Here is a 22,498-nt window from a genome sequence, read left to right on the forward strand (position 1 = left end):
CACCCATCTCTCATTGAACATATTGAACAGCCATATGTTTTTTTGTCTTTTAAATTTCTGTAGATGAGCATGATAAAAGATCTCTCTGTACCGTCCTTGCACATGCCCGTATTGGAATTTCATGTTTCATGGCCCACAATTATTTATTATATAGATGCAATATGCAAATGTGGTGCCTGTTCATTACTTTCGGCATTCGACACACATGATTCAGTACAGTTTACACTCTAGAGCACTTCATAAGAGGCCTATATATACCTCAAAAGTTCAAGTTTGCATCAGACAGACAACCCATGTTAACAGCATTGCGTAAATCGAGTGTCACGCCTGGGGGGGCACGGGGCCATAAAATTAGCAGAGCGTCCGTTGAATGTGCACGACATACAATTTTTTTTGAGAGATGCACAACATACAGTAAGCTGAGGAGTCAAGCAGGACCGCCAAGTGTTCACACACACACAGTAAGCTGAGTGTCTTGTTGGTGTTCATGGCAAACACGATAGGCGAGCATCTAATGTGTTGATCACAGTTCAGCTTAATTTTAGCACAGGATAGATGTATGGCGAGATGACCCCTTCTTTTTTTTTGCCGCACCACGAGGCCCAACCGAGATTGACGCAGCCGCCTCCTCTGCTTAGTCTCGCCGGACGGCCGAGCGAGCCGATCCCCAAATCCGGGACAGCGCCGGCGAGGCAATCTTCTTCCTCCTCCGCCTCATTCCGTCCATTCTTCCTCGCTCCATAACCGTAGGATCGCCGTTGCACCGCTGCGGACTGGCCAGCCAACCGGCCGGTCGAGGGGTTGGAGCGGGAGTAAGGAATTGCCTAGGGAGTAAGGAATCGAGATATGAATCCTTGACCCCACAAATTTGTAACCCCACAGCTAAACATTGTCTGGTCTGAATTAATTGTGTGCCAATTAGTTCTCAGGCAAGCAAAGATAGATCATTTTTGTTGAAAAAAACTGTTGGGTACAATATTTAGTTTCCTTTTTGGCGAGACAATGTTTAGCTGTTTTTGATATGAAAGGAAGGACATAAAGGAATGTACAACCCCCACAACACAAAGTGCACTACGCACCAAAAAAGATAAAAAGAAGCAAAGCTACTAGTACCAGATCCGGAGGATATATGCCTTGCTTCACCTCAGAAAAAGAGCATGAATTCAGACAGAATTCACATGCCTTGCCTCAGCAAAGAAGAAAAGAAAGATTATATTCATTGCCATCTCTCGATCAGATATTCTTGCTTGCCTTGTAGTCAGGTAGGTAGGTTTCAGGTTCTCAGACAGCACCTCTTGCCGGCTAATATTCCTTGCTGGCGATCCAAGGAAAGGAAAGACATCATCTCAAGTGCCCAAGTTAAGTATCCATCTCAGTGCAAATGAGTACTTAAGATGCCAATGCAAATTTGCAGCTGTGCTAACTATATATACACACGTACCTGAAAAATGGCGTGTGTGCTATCAATCGAAAATTAATATACTACACACACATCAGTTGCATGCAAACAGAGCCAGAGAACAAAATGCGACCTTCCGAGACAGCCCCTGAGTTGCTGATGATGGCTGCTCGGGAGGGCGATTCGGCACGATTGCCTGATCTTCTGGGCAACCACGATGCAACTGCGACTGCAGTTCAGCTCGTTGTGCCCATGCCTGAAGTCATCGTCAACATTGAGGAAAACTCCCTCGCCATCAGCAGGGTGGACTCGATTCTCCATGTGGTTGCAGCTTGTGGAGACTCTGCTGAGTTCCTGGAGAGCGCAAGTCTGATCCACAGCAAGGCCAAGCACCTTCTAGGCACCGGCAATAACAAGGGTGACACGCCCTTGCATTGCGCAGCCGGAGCTGGGAGGATCAAAATGCTCTCTCACCTCATCCATCTGGCGATGGCGGATGGGGGTGGTGACGCGAAAGTGAAGGCAGTGCTGAGGAAGCAGAACAACAAAGGCGAGACGGCCCTCCATGAGGTCCTTCGCCTGTCCGACAAGAAGATGGTCAGGGGAATGGTTGAGAAGCTAATGGAGGTCGATGCCGAATTGGCTCGCCTCCCGATTGCTAATGTCACCTCGCCATTGTACCTGGCTGTCTCGCTAGGACACGATGATATTGCGGAGCTGCTGTATTCTAAGGACAAGGCGTTGTCCTACTCTGGACCAGATGGACAAAACGTCTTGCACGTTGCAGTTCTCAGGAGCCAAGGTTTGTATTATTGTTGTACGATTTTCGAGGAGTATTTCTGTTCCGTCCCATCATATTTTACGCATTTTTTTTAGTTCCCAACTAGCACAGTGGCCCCTGCTAATGGCTGGGCAGCATCTTTATTTTATGCAATTATTGTTTAAAATCTAAGGGCATCTCCAGCCGCGCCCCCAACAGGCCCCCCCAGGCAACTTTTTCGGCACCGGCGCCGAAAAAACGGCCCAGTCGCGCCCCCAGGACGCCGAAAATCGCCGGTTCGGACCTTTTTTCCGCCCGGCGGTCACAGGCCGAACCCGGCGCGCTGGGGAGCCGTTGGGAGCTCCGGCGCTAGGGAAAAGCACGCCTGGCCCACACCGACAGGGGAAAAGTCAAGGTTTTCTTCCCCCGACTCGCCTCGCACCCCCAGTGCCCTCGGCCACCACTAGCTATATCCCGGCAATGGCCGCCGCCCTACTCCGCTAGATAGCCATTCCCCGCCGGAAAATAGCAGCACTTCACCGCGGCAGCCCCTCCCACAGCAGCTGGGCGTTTCCGGCCGCCGTTTCCGGCCGCGGAGGCGTGGTTTAACGGCGGGTACACGCCCACCGAGCGCAAGGTGTTCGGCATTTTGCCTGCCTCGGCGATGGACTCGGATGAGGAGGAAGAGCTCGCCGCACTGCTGGAGGAGGAAGCCACGGCCGATGTCCAGGAAGAAGAGCATCTCATGGTGCTCGCCGCCCTCGCCCAGCTGCTGGCGAGCAGTGAAAAGCCGCGGCGAGGTGCTCGGCGCCGGGGCGGGTGAAAGCAAAGAACCGGCATCGTCCGCAAGGCTACTGCATGCTCTACTCCGACTACTTCGCCGATGCTCCACTTCATGGCGAGAGAACATTTCGGCGCCATTATCGGATGAGCCGAAAGCTCTTCCTCAGGATTGTGAATTCCATCTGCGAGTTCGACAACTACTTCAAGTGCAAGATGGATTGCACTGGCGCTCTTGGATTCACCTCCATCCAGAAGTGCACGACAGCGATGAGGATGCTTGCATATGGAGCTCCAAGTGATTCACTCGACGACTATGGGCGCATGGCCGAGTCCACCAGCATAGAGTGTTTCTACAAGTTCTGTCGGGCAGTGGTGGCAGTGTTTGGGCCACAATACTTGAGAACACCCAATGCGGAAGACACTGCTCGGATCCTAGCCCAGAATGCAGCAAGAGGATTTCCTGGGATGCTTGGAAGCATCGACTGCATGCATTGGAAATGGAAGAACTGCCCATTTGGTTGGCAGGGGATGTACAAAGGCGCCAAAGGCGGTTGCAGTGTGGTGCTTGAGGCGGTAGCCACACAGGACCTCTGGATTTGGCACTCCTTTGGTATGCCAGGAACTCACAATGACATCAACGTGCTGCAGTGCTCTCCTGTTTTTGCCAAGCTCGTTGAGGGCCATTCTCCTTCGGTGAACTTCGAGATCAATGGGCACCAATACAACAAGGGGTACTATCTAGCTGACGGCATCTATCCGAGATGGTCGACATTTGTGAAGACGATCTCAAACCCTGTGCCAGGAGGCAAGAACGCCTGGTTTGCGAAAGTTCAGGAGGCTTGTCGGAAGGATGTCGAGCGGGCATTTGGTGTGCTCCAATCTCGATTCGCTGTTGTTCGGTACCCAGCTCAGACCTGGTCAAAGGATCAAATGTGGGAGATCATGACTTGCTGTGTCATCTTGCACAACATGATCATCGAGAGCGAGCAAGAAGACCCAGTGATTGACACTGAACCATACTACAGGCAGGGTCCTCTAGCCGAAGTTGATCACCAGCTACCGGCAACTTGGACTGCCTATCTCAGTATGCGTCAGGAGATCCGAGACCCACAGGTGCATCATCAACTGCAGAAAGATCTGATTGAGCACCTATGGAGGCTCAAGGGGGATGCCTCGTGATGAAATACGAGTTTTTATTTGTTGAACAATATAATTTGTATTGAATTATTTGTTGTTGTAGTATTTTGTTGAAGTATTTGATTTTTCTGTGATGAAATGTGTGATAAGAAATAATTGTGTTGATAATTGAACGCCGAGACACGGCGAAACCACGCCGAATATGGGCCTATTCTCGCCCATATGGGCCGTTTATTCGCCGAAATTGGGCTGCAAAGTGGGCCAATTTCGGCGCCTGGGGGCGACGGCTGGGCGCAAACCCGCCCCCAGCGCCGAGTGCATCGCCGGCTCGCCCCCAGGGGGCGATTTTTATGCGTCCTGGGGGGGCCAACGGCTGGAGATGCCCTAAAGAATCTCGTTTTGAAGCGATACTACTAGAAAGTTCATTTATTATGCAATGGGCTTCACAGTTTCAAGGAAAATTGTTGGTAGCATGTTGTGTGTGTTATGATTGACGTGACAAAAGTCATAAGTTATAACAAACAAATAATGAGTATGAAAACTTTGGAATCTCTTACATTTATTTGTTTTAGTTTTAGGAAATCTTTTATTTCAATTGATTTTGTAAGCATAAAATTAATTAGATTGAAATAATGAAATTTAACATAAATTAGTGGGTTGGTGAACAAAATATTTTGAATCTTCTTGCACTTTATAAACAAGTAATGTTCCTCCCTTCTATCATCTCGGTCTATTTTCCCTGTGCGTCTTACTGTCACCGGGTCTATATATGTCTTCATTTCATCCACGTTGTGTTTCCAATGGGCTATGGCTTGACACGGCCAAACATGTTTGCCAATGCACAAGTTTTACTTTAGATTTAAAGAAAGTTAGGACCGGGGCTGGATCATGTCCCAAAGGGTGGCACTGGTGTCTTTAAAGTTAAATATCAATAATTATTGCACATTTGGTCGAGCATCTGGTAGCTAGAAGCATTACAACAAACATACCACAATTCCCTCCAATCTTGTGATGACATATAGGATAATTTATTTATAACATTTCAAATAATTATAGAACTATAATCAACATTGATGGTAAGTTGATGTATTATTTCACAATGATTCTAGTTTTATCTGTGTAGATAAACACACTGCAAAAAATGTCTTTGTACCAATTTATATATGTTATGAATATATTGTATTTTATAAAAAATCATATTCTAACAATGTATGATATGTAATATATGGTCTGTCAATCATTCTCAACTTTGTATTTTGGATTCCATCTAGTTCACAAATAAATGAAATTTGTGTGACATAGCTTCAACCAGTCCTGTAGAACTCTGAGCACCAATATCGATCATGTAAATCATTTGGACTAGAAACCTAGAAATCGCATGAATAGTTTTTTCTTGAAACACACTACAAAATATTATAATTGTCATAGGTATCAAACATATATTACAATAAATTTTAGTGGTTGATCCCGAAGACCGTGTCAATATCCGAGCGTTGCTTTATTGTGATATGGAGGGAGTTAAAAATGATGTATCAGTTTTTTTCTCCAATAAAGGGTGCTTTTAACTCATAATGAAGCATCAAGAGGATACAATGCATAGTGATTATACACCCAGCCTCTGCATAACTAGGATACAAATAGCCAACGCAAGCTCACGCACACTGTAGTAATAAAACACCTACAACATTAAAGTCATATAAGACGGAAACTATGCCTACAGCTAGGAGGATTGAGGGCCCATTCGTAGACTATGCCGCCACCCATATGGGGGAAAACCTCCCAGGCTAACCGCTCCAACCGCGTATAGATAGACGTAAACAATGATCGGTACTAGATTCAATGTAGCGTAGACCACGTACGGAGCCAATCTGTAGAACGGTATATAACATGCAAAAGGAGTGAAACCTTTTTCATCAAGAACCATATCATTTACACATAGCCAAAGCAGACATAATATGGCAAATGCTCCGACCCTTATTGGTATATCAAACTTGGTAGGTATGCCATCGAGCCGGTATTTATATTGGCAACACTTTGGACAGACCCAGTGCATAGAAGCTCCCACACAAGGTGGGGTCTGGGGAGGGATTATAGGAACCTAGTCTTACCCCTGCAAAGTGCAATGCAGAGAGACTGGTTCGTACCTAGGACCTCTTAGCACAAGTGGGGAGGACTTCACCCCTGCACCAGGCATGCCCTCTATATTGGCAACACTTTGGGCGGATGAAAATTGGATGTTACATGAATGGCTGATCAAGCAGAACGCACAAAATTGAACTAAAAAAGATGTGTTTAATTGTATCGCCATGATGACAAAAATGACACTTCTTGCTTCCCTGCCAAATGCATCGTGCGAGGTTCTCCTTTATCAGCACAACCCCTCGGTGAAGGTATCACATGACAATTTTTACTTTTAGTGGTATTTTTTACTTCCGTATTTTGTTGTTGGCCACTGGAGTCTACGAGTGCGAAAGCACCTGGTACTTAGAGTAGGCTGTGAAAGACCAATTTTGAGTAAGATTCCAATGAAACACGTCCAGGACCTGGATCAGGTAGATCAAATTCAAGCAGCCTACCAAATCCTGTCTGGAAGATATATCCGGCGGGGACGAGCTCGGAACTTGCACAAGTGCAACAATGTTATCATGTGAAATGCGCGACAAGGCTGGGTACTGCTCCAAGAGAGTAGCATTTTGCAGCCACTTCCCTTGATCAAAAAGGATCCAAAGCAGAAAATATGTTTCTTTGTCATCATCAGTCCTGCCTAGAAATGTGAATCTTCAAGTTTGCAATATGCATGCAACACAACTTTTCGGCCCAAATATAATTTTGCGCAAGAGACTTAGCCAGACCCCTTCCTTGGTAAGAAACATATACGACCATTTACTAAGTAAGGAATTGTTTTTGACATGGAGATCATGTATAACAAGTTCTCCATGGTCTTTTGGTCGACAAATCATGCTCCATTTGATCATACTATATTTTCAAATCATTATCCATTTAATCTGGAATTGGCCTTGCGCACAACCGAACAAATTGGTGTATTGCGAGGCTGCCTCGCCGGTCCTCCCAAACAGAACAATTCACTTTTGTGGAAATTAATTTTTTAGACATAACATCTTCTCAAAAGCTGAAAGCAAAAGTTCCAGATTTCTAGCCTTATCGAGGTAATGTTTCATAAACAAAGTGTCATCTGCATATTGCAGAATGTAAATGCCCCATCCACAAGACATGGCACTACCCCTACAATTTGGTCTTCCTGTTTGGCACTCAATCAAAAGGGCCAACATGTCTGCTAGACTGTTTAATAATATTGGAGACAATGGATCACCCTGATATAGTCCTTTCTTTGTCTGGAAGTAATGGCCAACCTCATCATTGACCTTTATAGACACACTGACTCCAGCAACCAAATTATCGACTCACACACGCCATTCTCAGAGACAACCTTCATTCTAAGGGTCTGTTGGAGAAAAAACCATTTGATTTGTCATAGGCTTTTCTCAAAGTTGATATTATCCAAAACATGTTCTTTCCATTGCATCTACTGAACGGTCTCACAAAGGATGGCTACTCCATCCAAGATATTTCTTCTTTTCATGAAACTCGTTTGAGATAGCCGAACAACATGGTCGGCAACCGCATTGAGGCTATTAGTCGTTACTTTGGAGAAAATTTTGAAGTTCAAATTAAGGAGACAAATGGGTATGTACTGTTCAACCTCCTTACTCTTTGGAAAAAAATATTATTTCACCAAAAATTTAGCCTGGATAGGTCATGTTGGTGAGCATGAAGAGAACTAAATGTTAACATCTCTTTAAGGTCGGACTTGATGACATCCCATATTTCCTAATAGAACAATGTGAGAAAGCCATCTAGACCCAGAGCTTTGTTGTGCTCCATTTGGAACACCGCGGCTCTTAGCTCCACTTCTAGGAAAGGTGTTGTGGGGATGTCATTTTCTTCTGCCGTAACATATGGTATATCATCCATTTGTGACTCGTCGGTGGCTATATGTCCCTCATCCGGAGTCCCAAATACAGAATTTTAGTAATTTGTGACAAACTGTTTAATCTCCAATCCTTCGATCCAGTCATCGTCCTGTTGGAGATAATAAATACACCTCTTCCTGTGATGTCCATTGGCAACCATATGGAAATATTGTGTGTTAATATCACCTTATTGAATGAACTAGGCCTTAGATCTCTGGTACCATTTAATTTCCTCTTCTTGTAAGAGTGGTGTTATCTGCTCATTAGACTGGTCTTTATTCCCAATCTCTTGTGAAGATGGAGCATGAGTCTCAGCTGTTTTCTCGATGTCATCAATTGTAGTGACGAGGTATTACTTTTATTTTTTTTATAAAAACCGCTGATGTGTTTGGCCCATCAAGTTAGGAATTATCATACCCCGCAAAAAAAGTTAGGAATTATCATGTGGCATGGATTTTAAAATTCCATCTATGGATTGGTGTTCAACCAACAGCCAGCCTTTGCCAAATGTTATTGATCAGATGGGCAATGCCCTCCTAATGTAACCATCCCAATTCAAATATGAATGGGTCACGTGCAGCCGAGGGATTCATAGAACTAGAGTAAAAAAATGGCAAGTCATGGTCCAAAAGAGACTCGACACGTTCAAGTGGGCGCACAGTTATGAGTGGGTATTTTAGTTTCTAGGTGGTATCCATGAGCACATGATCAAGTTTTTCAAATGTCGTCATCGGGTGATCGTTGGCTGAGGTGAATTTTTTTTCAAAACGGAGGCATAAGATTTGCCTCATCTATTAAATAAGGAGAGAATCGAGTTTACAGTTTTACAGGACACCCCATACAAGCGACATGACAATTACTCACATACAATGATAGTCCCTAGCTTCTTGGCGCCGGCAGTAACCCATAACTTTGCCTCACCAATGATGGTTTGGAAGAGAATAGGCGGTGGCGCAAATTTTTGCCGAAATACCCTAGCATTTCGCTCGTTCCAAATGGTCCAAGAGGTGAGCATGACGAGAGAGGACATGGCATGCCAATTCGGGTTTCGGTCATCGGTACGCTTGACCCACCACTCCTTGACGGATTCATCAAGATGCCAATCGGGAATGTTGGCGTGAGGCAGCCCAAGCTTCTCGATGATAGATCTCCAAAGCCTAAGAGTGTAACGACACTTGAAGAAGAGGTGTGGCCCCGTTTCTTGCTCTCTCTTGCATAGTGGACAAAGACCACAATTGACCCAACCACGCTTCTCCAATCGATCGGCGGGGTGAATTGGCGACTTGGCAGACTAGCCTCTCCTTGGTCAAAACTGGGGACTTGGCATACTTTTTATTTACTCAGTATAACTGGTTGATATTACTCAACGTGTGCTCTTTCATTTAAACATGTATGGATGTAACTAAATTATGCTTAAATGCATGCAATAGCTATCAATTCTAGGAATAATGTGTTTAAGCATGTATAGTTGTTGGGGAACGTAGTAATTTCAAAAAAATTCCTACGCACACGCAAGATCATGGTGATGCATAGCAACGAGAGGGGAGAGTGTTGTCTACGTACCAACGCAGACCGACTGCGGAAGCAATCACACAACGTAGAGGAAGTAGTCGTACGTCTTCCCGATCCGACCGATCCAAGCACCGTTACTCCGGCACCTCCGAGTTCTTAGCACACGTACAGCTCGATGACGATCCCCGGGCTCCGATCCAGCAAAGCGTCGGGGAAGAGTTCCGTCATCACGACGGCGTGGTGACGATCTTGATGTTCTACCGACGCAGGGCTTCGCCTAAGCACTACAACGATATGATCGGGGTGGAATATGGTGGCAGGGGGCACCGCACACGGCTAAGGAACGATCTCAAGGATCAACTTGTGTGTCTATGGGGTGCCCCTGCCCCTGTATATAAAGGATGGAGGAGGAGGCCGGCCCTAGGAGAGGCGCGCCAGGTGTGGAGTCCTACTAGGACTCCAAGTCCTAGTAGGAGTCCACCAAGAGGGGAGGAAGGGAGAAGGAAGTGGAGGAGTAGGAAAGGTGGCCGGCCCCCTTTTCCCTAGTCCAATTCGGACTAGAGGGGAGGGGGGGGGGGGCGCAGCAGCCTTTTTCCTCTTCCCACTAAAGCCCATCAAGGCCCATTACTTCTCCCGTAACTACCCGGTACTCCGAAAAATACCCGAATCACTCGGAACCTTTCCGAAGTCCGAATATAGTCGTCCAATATATCGATCTTTACGTCTCGACCATTTCGAGACTCCTCGTCATGTCCCCAATCTCATCCGGGACTCCGAACTCCTTCGGTACATCAAAACTCATAAACTCATAATATAACTATCATCGAAACCTTAAGCGTGCGGACCCTACGGTTCGAGAACAATGTAGACATGACCGAGACACGTCTCCGGTCAATAACCAATAGCGGGACCTGGATGCCCATATTGGTTCCTACATATTCTACGAAGATCTTTATCGGTCAGACCGCATAACAACATACGTTGTTCCCTTTGTCATCGGTATGTTACTTGCCCGAGATTCGATCGTCGGTATCCAATACCTAGTTCAATCTCGTTACCGGCAAGTCTCTTTACTCGTTCCGTAATACATCATCTCGCAACTAACTCATTAGTTGCAATGCTTGCAAGGCTTATGTGATGTGCATTACCGAGAGGGCCCAGAGATACCTCTCCGACAATCGGAGTGACAAATCCTAATCTCGAAATACGCCAACCCAACATCTACCTTCGGAGACACCTGTAATGCTCCTTTATAATCACCCAGTTACGTTGTGACGTTTGGTAGCACCCAAAGTGTTCCTCCGGCAAACGGGAGTTGGATAATCTCATAGTCATAGGAACATGTATAAGTCATGAAGGAAGCAATAGCAACATACTAAACGATCGGGTGCTAAGCTAATGGAATGGGTCATGTCAATCAGATCATTCACCTAATGATGTGATCCCGTTAATCAAATAACAACTCTTTGTCCATGGTTAGGAAACATAACCATCTTTGATTAACGAGCTAGTCAAGTAGAGGCATACTAGTGACACTCTGTTTGTCTATGTATTCACACATGTATTATGTTTCCGGTTAATACAATTCTAGCATGAATAATAAACATTTATCATGAAATAAGGAAATAAATAATAACTTTATTATTGCCTCTAGGGCATATTTCCTTCAGTCTTCCACTTGCACTAGAGTCAATAATCTAGATCACATCACCATGTGATTAACATCGATAGTTCACATCATCATGTGATTAACACCCATAGCTCACATCGCCATGTGACCAACACCCAAAGGGTTTACTAGATTCAGTAATCTAGTTCACATCGCTATGTGATTAACACCCAAGGAGTACTAAGGTGTGATCATGTTTTGCTTGTGAGAGAATCTTAGTCAACGGGTCTGCCACATTTAGATCCGCATGTATTTTGCAAATTTCTATGTCAACAATGCTCTGCATGGAGCTACTCTAGCTAATTGCTCCCACTTTCAATATGTATCTAGACCGAGACTTAGAGTCATCTAGATTAGTGTCAAAACTTGCATCGGCGTAACCCTTTACGACGAACCTTTTTTTTCACTTCCATAATCGAGAAACATATCCTTATTCCACTAAGGATAATTTTGACCGATCTACTCCTAGATCACTATCGTACTCCCTTGCCAAACTAAGTGGTAGGGCATACAATAGATCTGGTATACAGCATGGCATATTTTATAGAACCCATGACTGAGGCATAGGGAATGACTTTCATTCTCTTTCTATCTCCTGCCATGGTCGGGCTTTGAGTCTTACTCAACTTCACACCTTGTAACACAGGTAAGAAACTTTTTCTTTGACTGTTCCATTTTGAACTACTTCAAAATCTTGTCAAGGTATGTACTCATTGAAAAACTTATCAAGCGTCTTGATCTATCTCTATAGATCTTGAAGCTCAATATGTAAGCAGCTTCACCGAAGTCTTTCTTTGAAAAACTCCTTTCAAACACTCCTTTATGCTTTACAGAATAATTCTACATTATTTCCGATCAACAATATGTCATTCACATATACTTATCAGAAATATTGTAGTGCTCCCACTCACTTTCTTGTAAATACAGGCTTCACCGCAAATCTGTATAAAACTACATGCTTTGATCATACTATCAAAACGTTTATTCCAACTCCGAGAGGCTTGCACCATTCCATAAATGGATCGCTGGAGCTTGCACACTTTGTTAGCTCCCTTTGGATCGACAAAACCTTCTGGTTGCATCATATACAACTCTTCTTCCAGAAATCCATTCAGGAATGCAGTTTTGTTTATCCATTTGCCAGATTTCATAAAATGCGGCAATTTGCTAACATGATTCGGACAGATTTAAGCATAGATACGAGTGAGAAACTCTCATCGTAGTCAACACCTTGAACTTGTCGAAAACCTTTTGCGACAATTCTAGCTTTGTAGATAGTAACACTACTATCAGCGTCCGTCTTCCTCTTGAAGATCCATTTATTCTCAATTGCTTGCCGATCATCGGGCAAGTCAACCAAAGTCCATACTTTGTTCTCATACATGGATCCCATCTCAGATTTCATGGCTTCAAGCCACTTTGCGGAGTCTGGGCTCACCATCGCTTCTTCATAGTTCGTAGGTTCATCATGATCTAGTAGCATGACTTCCAGAACAGGATTACCGTACCACTCTGGTGCGGATCTTACTCTGGTTGATCTACGAGGTTCAGTAGTACCTTGATCTGAAGTTTCATGATCATTATCATTAGCTTCCTCACTAACTGATGTAGGTGTCACTGAAACAGTTTTCTGCGATGTACTACTTTCCAGTAAGGGAGCGGGTACAGTTACCTCGTCAAGTTCTACTTTCCTCCCACTCACTTCTTTCGAGAGAAACTCTTTCTCTAGAAAAACTCCGAATTTAGCAACAAAAGTCTTGCCTTCGAATTTGTGATAGAAGGTGTACCCAACAGTCTCCTTTGGGTATCCTATGAAGACATATTTCTCCGATTTGGGTTCGAGCTTATCATGTTGAAACTTTTTCACATAAGCATCGCAGTCCCAAACTTTAAGAAACGACAGCTTAGGTTTCTTGCCAAACCATAATTCACACGGTGTCGTCTCAACGGATTTAGATGGTGCCCTATTTAACGTGAATGTAGCTGTCTCTAATGCATAACCCCAAAACGATAGTGGTAGATCGGTAAGAGACATCATAGATCGCACCATATCTAATAAAGTACGGTTATGATATTCGGGCACACCATTATGCTGTGGTGTTCCAGGTGGCATGAGTTTGTGAAACTATTCCACATTGTTTTAATTGAAGACCAAATTCGTAACTCAAATATTTTACCTCTGCGATCATATCGTAGAATCTTTTATTTTCTTGTTACGATGATTCTCCACTCCACTCTGAAATTCTTTGAACTTTTCAAATGTTTCAGACCTTTGTTTCATCAAGTAGATATACTCATATCTGCTCAAATCATCTGTGAAGATCAGAAAATAATGATACCTATCGCGAGCCTCAATATTCATCGGACCACATACATCAGTATGTATGATTTCCAACAAATCTGTTGCTTGCTCCATTGTTCCGAAGAACAGAGTCTTAGTCATCTTGCCCATGAGGCATGGTTCGCAAGCATCAACTGATTCATAATCAAGTGATTCCAAAAGCCCATCAGCATGGAGTTTCTTCATGCGCTTTACACCAATATGACCTAAACGGCAGTGCTACAAATAAGTTGCACTATCATTATTAACTTTGCATCTTTTGGTTTCAATATTATGATTATGTGTATCACTACGATCGAGATCCAATGAACTATTTTCATTGGGTGTGTAACCATATAAGGTTTTATTCATGTAAACAGAACAACAATTTATTCTCTTACTTAAATGAATAACCGTATTACAATAAACATGATCAAATCATATTCATGCTCAACGCAAACACCAAATAACACTTATTTAGGTTTAACACTAATCCCGAAAGTATAGGGAAGTGTGCGATGATGATCATATCAATCTTGGAACCACTTCCAACACACATCGTCACTTCACCCTTAACTAGTCTCTGTTCATTCTGCAACTCCTGTTTCGAGTTACTACTCTTAGCAACTGAACTAGTATCAAATACTGAGGGGTTGCTATAAACACTAGTAAAGTACACATTAATAACATGTATATCAAATATACTTATGTTCACTTTCCATCGTTCTTATCCGCCAAATACTTGGGGCAGTTCCGCTTCCAGTGACCAGTCCCTTTGCAGTAGAAGCACTTAGTCTCAGGCTTAGGACCAGACTTGGGCTTCTTCACTTGAGCAGCAACTTGCTTGCCGTTCTTCTTGAAGTTCCCCTTCTTCCCTTTGCCCTTTTCTTGAAACTAGTGGTCTTGTCTACCATCAACACTTGATGTTTTTCTCGATTTCTACCTTCGTCAATTTCCGCATTACGAAGAGCTTGGGAATCGTTTCCGTTATCCCTTGCATATCATAGTTCATCACAAAGTTCTACTAACTTGGTGATGGTGACTAGAGAATTCTGTCAATCACTATCTTATCTGGAAGATTAACTCCCACTTGATTCAAGCGATTGTTGTACTCAGACAATCTGGGCACATGCTCACTAGTTGAGCGATTCTCCTCCATCTTTTAGCTATAGAACTTGTTGGAGACTTTCATATCTCTCAACTCGGGTATTTGCTTGAAATATTAACTTCAACTCCTGGAACATCTCATATGCTCCATGACGTTCAAAATGTTTTTGAACTCCCGATTCTAAGCCATTAAGCATGGTGCACTAAACTATCAAGTAGTCATCATATTTAGCTAGCCAAACGTTCATAACGTCAGCATCTGGTCCTGCAATAGGTCTGTCACCTAGCGGTGCATCAAGGACATAATTCTTCTGTGCAGCAATGAGGATAAACCTCAGATCACGGATCCAATCCGCATCATTGCTACTAACATCTTTCAACACAATTTTTCTCTAGGAACATATCAAAATAAACATATGAAAGCAACAACGCAAGCTATTGATCTACAACATAATTTGCAAAATACTACCAGGACTAAGTTCATGATAAATTTAAGTTCAATTTAATCATATTACTTAAGAACTCCCACTTAGATAGACATCCCTCTAATCCTCTAAGTGATTACGTGATCCAAATCAACTAAACCATGACCGATCATCACGTGAGATGGAGTAGTTTTCAATGGTGAACATCGTTATGTTGATCATATCTACTATATGATTCACGCTCGACCTTTCGGTCTCCGTGTTCCGAGGCCATATCTGCATATGCTAGGCTCGTCAAGTTTAACCTGAGTATTCCGCGTGTGCAAAACTGGCTTGCACCCGTTGTAGATGGACGTAGAGCTTATCACACCCGATCATCACGTGGTGTCTGGGCACGACGAACTTTGGCAACGGTGCATACTCAGGGAGAACACTTCTTGATAATTAGTGAGAGATCATCTTAAAATGCTACCGTCAAACTAAGCAAAATAAGATGTATAAAAGATAAACATCACATGCAATCAAAATATGTGACATGATATGGCCATCATCATCTTGTGCCTTTGATCTCCATCTCCAAAGCATCATCATGATTTCCATCGTCACCGGCATGACACCGTGATCTCCATCATCTTGATCTATATCAATATGTCGTCACATGGTCGTCTCGCCAACTATTGCTCTTGCAACTATTGCTATCGCATAGCGATAAAGTAAATCAATTATTGGATGCTTGCATCTCATGCAATAGAGAGACAACCATAAGGATTTTGCCAGTTGCTGATAACTTCAACAAAACATGATCATCTCATACAACAACTTATATCTCATCACGTCTTGACCATATCACATCACAACATGCCCTGCAAAAACAAGTTAGACGTCCTCTACTTTGTTGTTGCAAGTTTTACGTGGCTGCTACGGGCTTAAGCAAGAACCAATCTCACCTACGTATCAAAACCACAACGATAGTTTGTCAATTTGACTCCGTTTTAACCTTCGCAAGGACCGGGCGTAGCCACACTCGGTTCAACTAAAGTTGGAGAAACAGTCACCCGCAAGTCACCTATGTGCAAAGCACGTCGGGGAAACTGGTCTCGCGTAAGCGTACGCGTAATGTCTGTCCGGGCCGCTTCATCCAACAATAACGCCGAACCAAAGTATGACATGCTGGTAGGCAGTATGACTTATATCGCTCACAACTCACTTGTGTTCTACTCGTGCATATAACATCAACACATAAAACCTAGGCTCGGATGCCACTGTTGGGGAAACGTAGTAATTTCAAAAAAATTCCTACGCACACGCAAGATCATGGTGATGCATAGCAACGAGAGGGGAGAGTGTTGTCTACGTACCAATGCAGACCGACTGCGGAAGCGATCACACAACGTAGAGGAAGTAGTCGTACGTCTTCCCGATCCGACCGATCCAAGCACCGTTACTCCGGCACCTCCGAGTTCTTAGCACACATACAGCTCGATGACGATCCCCGGGCTTCGATCCAGCAAAGCGTCGGGGAAGAGTTCCGTCAGCACGACGGCGTGGTGACGATCTTGATGTTCTACTGACGCAGGGCTTCGCCTAAGCACTACAACGATATGATCGGGGTGGAATATGGTGGCAGGGGGCACCGCACACGGCTAAGGAACGATCTCAAGGATCAACTTGTGTGTCTATGGGGTGCCCCCTGCCCCTGTATATAAAGGATGGAGGAGGAGGCCGGCCCTAGGAGAGGCGCGCCAGGTGTGGAGTCCTACTAGGACTCCAAGTCCTAGTAGGAGTCCACCAAGAGGGGAGGAAGGGAGAAGGAAGTGGAGGAGTAGGAAAGGTGGCCGGCCCCCTTTTCCCTAGTCCAATTCGGACTACAGGGGAGGGGGGGGGCGCAGCAGCCTTTTTCCTCTTCCCACTAAAGCCCATCAAGGCCCATTACTTCTCCCGTAACTACCCGGTACTCCGAAAAATACCCGAATCACTCGGAACATTTCCGAAGTCCGAATATAGTCGTCCAATATATCGACCTTTACGTCTCGACCATTTCGAGACTCCTCGTCATGTCCCCGATCTCATCCGGGACTCCGAACTCCTTCGGTACATCAAAACTCATAAACTCATAATATAACTGTCATCGAAACCTTAAGCGTGCGGACCCTACGGTTCGAGAACAATGTAGACATGACCGAGACACGTCTCCGGTCAATAACCAATAGCGGGACCTGGATGCCCATATTGGTTCCTACATATTCTACGAAGATCTTTATCGGTCAGACCGCATAACAACATACGTTGTTCCCTTTGTCATCGGTATGTTACTTGCCCGAGATTCGATCGCCGGTATCCAATACCTAGTTCAATCTCGTTACCGGCAAGTCTCTTTACTCGTTCCGTAATACATCATCTCGCAACTAACTCATTAGTTGCAATGCTTGCAAGGCTTATGTGATGTGCATTACCGAGAGGGCCCAGAGATACCTCTCCGACAATCGGAGTGACAAACCCTAATCTCGAAATACGCCAACCCAACATCTACCTTTGGAGACACCTGTAATGCTCCTTTATAATCACCCAGTTACGTTGTGACGTTTGGTAGCACCCAAAGTGTTCCTCCGGCAAACGGGAGTTGCATAATCTCATAGTCATCGGAACATGTATAAGTCATGAAGGAAGCAATAGCAACATACTAAACGATCGGGTGCTAAGCTAATGGAATGGGTCATGTCAATCAGATCATTCACCTAATGATGTGATCCCGTTAATCAAATAACAACTCTTTGTCCATGGTTAGGAAACATAACCATCTTTGATTAACGAGCTAGTCAAGTAGAGGCATACTAGTGACACTCTGTTTCTCTATGTATTCACACATGTATTATGTTTCCGGTTAATACAATTCTAGCATGAATAATAAACATTTATCATGAAATAAGGAAATAAATAATAACTTTATTATTGCCTCTAGGGCATATTTCCTTCATTAGTAGGGTCTGGAGCATTGATATTGTGTCCTAGTGTATCTTTTTGGTGACGCCTATTTCTTATATGTTTGTCTATTGCCCCTACTGTGTTTGTAGGGATGACAAATAAGCTACTAGAATGGAACAGGGACCTCAGCAAACAAGGTGACTCAAACAACGGAAGTACGCCTCTACATTTTGCAGCATCATGTGGTTTTGATCAAGCGGTCATATCGTTGATAAATGCTGACAAATGTTCAGCATATCGGCCTGACAACAAGGGGTCATTTCCTATACACCTAGCAAACAAGGCTTGTGTAGTTCGTGTGTTGTTGGAGAAGTGCCCCGACTGCGCTGAACTAAGGGACGCCCAGGGCAGAACCTTCCTCCATGTTGTCGTCTGTGAGAAAAAAGACACTCTATTTCGTTATGTTTTTGGTCTTTTTCGTGCAAGCCATCAGGTCTGGAGGTTTGCATCGATCATGGATAAGCAGGACAATGAAGGTAACACAGGGTTACACCTTGCTGTCCTGGCTGGGAGAGTACGTACCTTACATTGCTTACTGTGGAACAAGGAAATCCAATTGAATTTACCAAATAACAGTGGGCAAACTGCATTAGATCTTGCACTGAGCAAGAAACCCACTGGTGTTCATTTTGGGGTGGTACGTAAATCTGTCTTACTAATTATATTTTTAAATAATAGAAAGATCTAATTTTCCATTTAGTACGTCTGAGTTGTAACAGCTTATACTATATTATAATCATTGCACGTTTGACAGTGAATTGGCGCCATAGCATGCCATATGGTGTCAAATTGTACATGATGTGTTTAGCATGATACCCCTACAAATGCTATAGCGCCGACATATCAGGCTATTTAAAACTATGTTTACAAGTAATTTCAAACTATATTATACCCAGTGTGTTGCTGCAGGAATTGGTTGCAATTATCCCAATGAGATATGGTTGTATAAAACCTTAACATTTGGATTAACAATATGAGAATTGAAACAAAAATACATATACTTTATTGTGTTATTATTGTATGGCTGTAGAATCCTACGACAATATGAGAAATTGGACTAAACTACATGTAACTCATTGTGTTTTATTATTGTATATTTGTCAAATATTTATTGAATATGAGTACCATGCATGGTGCATGTTAAGTAGGTCTTTTCTCCTGCATGATGCAATGGTGAATTGTCATAGTTACATTTTAAGAGAATTTGGGTTAGTGGGGATCAATTATTTTGGTATATGTGATTTTGGGTACAGATTGAATTATTGTTAAAAATTGGTTCATAAATATATGCAAAATCAGAAATAAAATTTCAATAAAATCATATAGGTAAAATATATTTGTATATATAAATTACATGTTTAGGGACCTAAAGTAATATTTACCCTTTATATTATTTCCATAGAAAATTCTAGAAATCCCCACATTTTTTGTCACAACTAAAAAAGAACCTAGGTTTTTTGCTAGTTGACATTTTAAGAACTCAACTTATATATACATTACAAAAGAGGATATGAGTCCCTATCTTTTTAACACCACTACAAAGGAGGTGCATGCACCAGCAGTCAAAACAAACTTATACATGCTATGATTTCATTTGGGTGGGATTTTTTAAAATCATACAACCATAAAACTCATGGTTCAAAGCCGCTAGCCATGAAATATCGGTGTTTTGTGAGTATGATAATAAAATCTGTGGGAAATTTACTCTTTATATACTCTGTACCTGGGTTGTTGCAATGATTATTGTTCCTTCATTTAATGTCGAGTCTTAATTTTTGTCAGGATTCGTGGTATCAGATATACACTCTGCTAGCGGCTGCTGGTGCTAAATATGGTGCTCACCTTAAAGAACACGGCCCTCAACTAAATGAGAAGGAGGAAGCAGACAAGATCAACGGTTACATACCGACCATTGCCATTGCTGCAGCACTCCTCATAACAGTTTCATTCACATCCGCTTTCTCCGTACCAGGTGGGTACCGAGGCGGTGATGATCAACATAAAGCTGGGACGCCAGTGCTTGCCCAGAACTACTTTTTTTTGGGGTTCATCATGGCCAACAATCTTGCATTGCTTTGCTCTGGCCTTTCCCTTGTCAGCCTTATGTACGCTGGATTGACCATCATCGACCTCAGGATACGTGCGAAAGCATTTATCCTCTCCATCATGTTCCTCAACAGCTCAGTCCGGAGCCTGACAGCCACATTTTCAGTTGGCATATATGCTGTGTTGGCTCCGGTTGACCGTACATATGTTGTTGTTACGATGGCGTTTAGCAGTGTCATGCTGCTTGACATTGGTTGGTTTGTGTACATGGCAACTGCGGCGCAATTGGTGCATTTTAATAGGCTTGGTATGAGAGCATGCTTGCGGTTTGCGTTTACAATGGTAGCCACCCTTATGGTGTCTCTCTGGCCATACGCATTAACTATCATTTTCTTGATATATTCGAGCATCTATGGAGTCCACTAAGCCTTGGTAAAGCGAACAATCTTTAAGACAAAATCAATTGATAAAGTTGGCATGTTAATGGTATTGTATTTTGTTCGTAGAGTGCTTAGTAATTTTCCTATATATGTGACGTAGGTTTTGCTCCAAACCTAATTTGTAAGGGTCATCTTGTTGTACGGAGAGTTTGTAAAGTTTAGTACCACATTGTATGACTGTGTTGATGAGTGTTGCCTCATTATTTTGTTCAGCACTAGCATTCTTATCATATACTCCCTCCATTCACTTCTGTAAGATGTTCTAACTTTTTTCTGAATCAGATGTATATAGACGTGTTTTAGTGTGTTTATTCACTCATTTCAGTCTGTACGTAGTCCATATTGAAATTTCCAAAACATCTTATAAAAGTGAACGGAGGGAGTACTATTTATCTTCCCTATCTTGTAAGAGGGAGTTGGTGGTTGGAAGTACTGAAACTGCATGGTTTAGTCTTGGCCGGTTGATGGTTTTGTTATTTCAAACCAGGCTCGTCTCAAGCCTCCCTTATGCATGGTCTGCTCATTCAGTTTGTTTTAGCAATGCTCTTGGTAGCAGGCATGATTAGTGTAGCCTTGCGGCAGTGGACCCCCTAAATCTGCCTCATACATTTGTGTGCAGTACTAATTGCCTACATTGATTTGTAAATATACATGACTGTAGAAACTATAAGAAAGTATGATTTATATCCACGAGAAAATTAATGAATTCCCATGTTGCTCATGCGTTCTTGTTCACTTCACTACAAAAACGAGTGAGCAGAGTGAGTACCACTCTAATCAGAGTAAGAAGCAGTAAATTCATGTAGAGATATCGGCTGAATTGACCATATGGATCTCGTATAACAACTTATAACAACTTATAACTAGTAAGCATAAAATTTCATCACCAATTTGGTTCCCTTTTGATCCATCACTATAGATTTTCACTTCGTTCAAAACTGAAAACTTATTAATTAAGCGTCATCGACATCTCCCGAAATCGTTTCCACCATTTCATGCTTCGAGGGTAGTCCATGCATCTATATGCACCTCAGATAGCAACTTACCTATAGAAATCTAATAATTTGGTACTTTATTAACCGTTTTGACCCATCATGGTAGATTTTCTGTTTTTGCGAAACTGAAAACTTGTTTAAATAGCATTATCGACAAGTGATAGAAGCCTTGATTCATTTCTTGTTTCGAAGTTGTCTATGCCGCCATTTGAAAATCCTACAACAACTTATATATGTAGGAGTCACATTATTTTCAGTAGTTTTTTATAACATTTTGATTTATTACTTTACATTTTCTCCTCTTTCGAAACTTACAACTCATTTAAAAAGGACATTAGACACATTATAACAGCCTTTCCATCATTCCATTCTTCGAGAGTAGTCTCGACCGCCATGTGGAAGTCATAGAACAGCTTATCCACATAGATTATTCATGTTTGGCACCTTTACATAAACTTTTGATCCGTTACCGGCGATATTTTTTTTCGCTAAATAGAAAACTTACTTAAATAGCATCATTTAGACATTGCACCAGCATTTCTTCCTTTCAAGCTTCGGAAGTAGTATGTTCGACCATATGGATCTCGTATAACAACTTATAACTAGTAAGCATATAATTTCATCACCAATTTTGTTCCCTTTTGATCCATCACTATAGATTTTCACTTCGTTCAAAAGTGAAAACTTATTAATGAAGCGTCATCGACATCTCCCGAAATCGTTTCCACCATTTCATGCTTCGAGGGTAGTCCATGCATCTATATGCACCTCAGATAGCAACCTACCTATAGAGATCTGATAATTTGGTACATTATTAACCGTTTTGACCCATCATGCTAGATTTTCTATTTCTGCAAAACTGAAAACCTGTTTAAATAGCATTATCGACAAGTGATAGAAGCCTTGATTCGTTTCTTGTTTCGAAGTTGTC

At 42.9% G+C, this 22,498-nt stretch overlaps 2 protein-coding genes across 2 annotated transcripts; both read left to right on the plus strand.

The window, feature by feature from the left end:
- Positions 1-1,436: 1,436 nt before the first annotated feature.
- On the plus strand, positions 1,437-20,718 carry LOC125553300 (protein ACCELERATED CELL DEATH 6). Its single transcript, XM_048717114.2, has 3 exons — positions 1,437-2,201; positions 18,176-18,723; positions 19,869-20,718. The coding sequence occupies exons 1-3, from the start codon at positions 1,502-1,504 to the stop codon at positions 20,556-20,558; spliced, it is 1,938 nt and encodes a 645-aa protein (XP_048573071.2). The 5' UTR covers positions 1,437-1,501; the 3' UTR covers positions 20,559-20,718.
- Positions 2,597-4,126, plus strand: LOC147974265 (uncharacterized). Its single transcript, XM_087517376.1, has one exon. The coding sequence runs from the start codon at positions 3,018-3,020 to the stop codon at positions 4,119-4,121; it is 1,104 nt and encodes a 367-aa protein (XP_087373502.1). The 5' UTR covers positions 2,597-3,017; the 3' UTR covers positions 4,122-4,126.
- Positions 20,719-22,498: the final 1,780 nt, after the last annotated feature.

The sequence above is a fragment of the Triticum urartu genome, chromosome 4A (genome assembly GCF_056163025.1).
Source record: "Triticum urartu cultivar PI428250 chromosome 4A, HENAU_Tu73, whole genome shotgun sequence".
In the NCBI taxonomy this organism is placed as follows: Eukaryota; Viridiplantae; Streptophyta; class Magnoliopsida; order Poales; family Poaceae; genus Triticum; species Triticum urartu.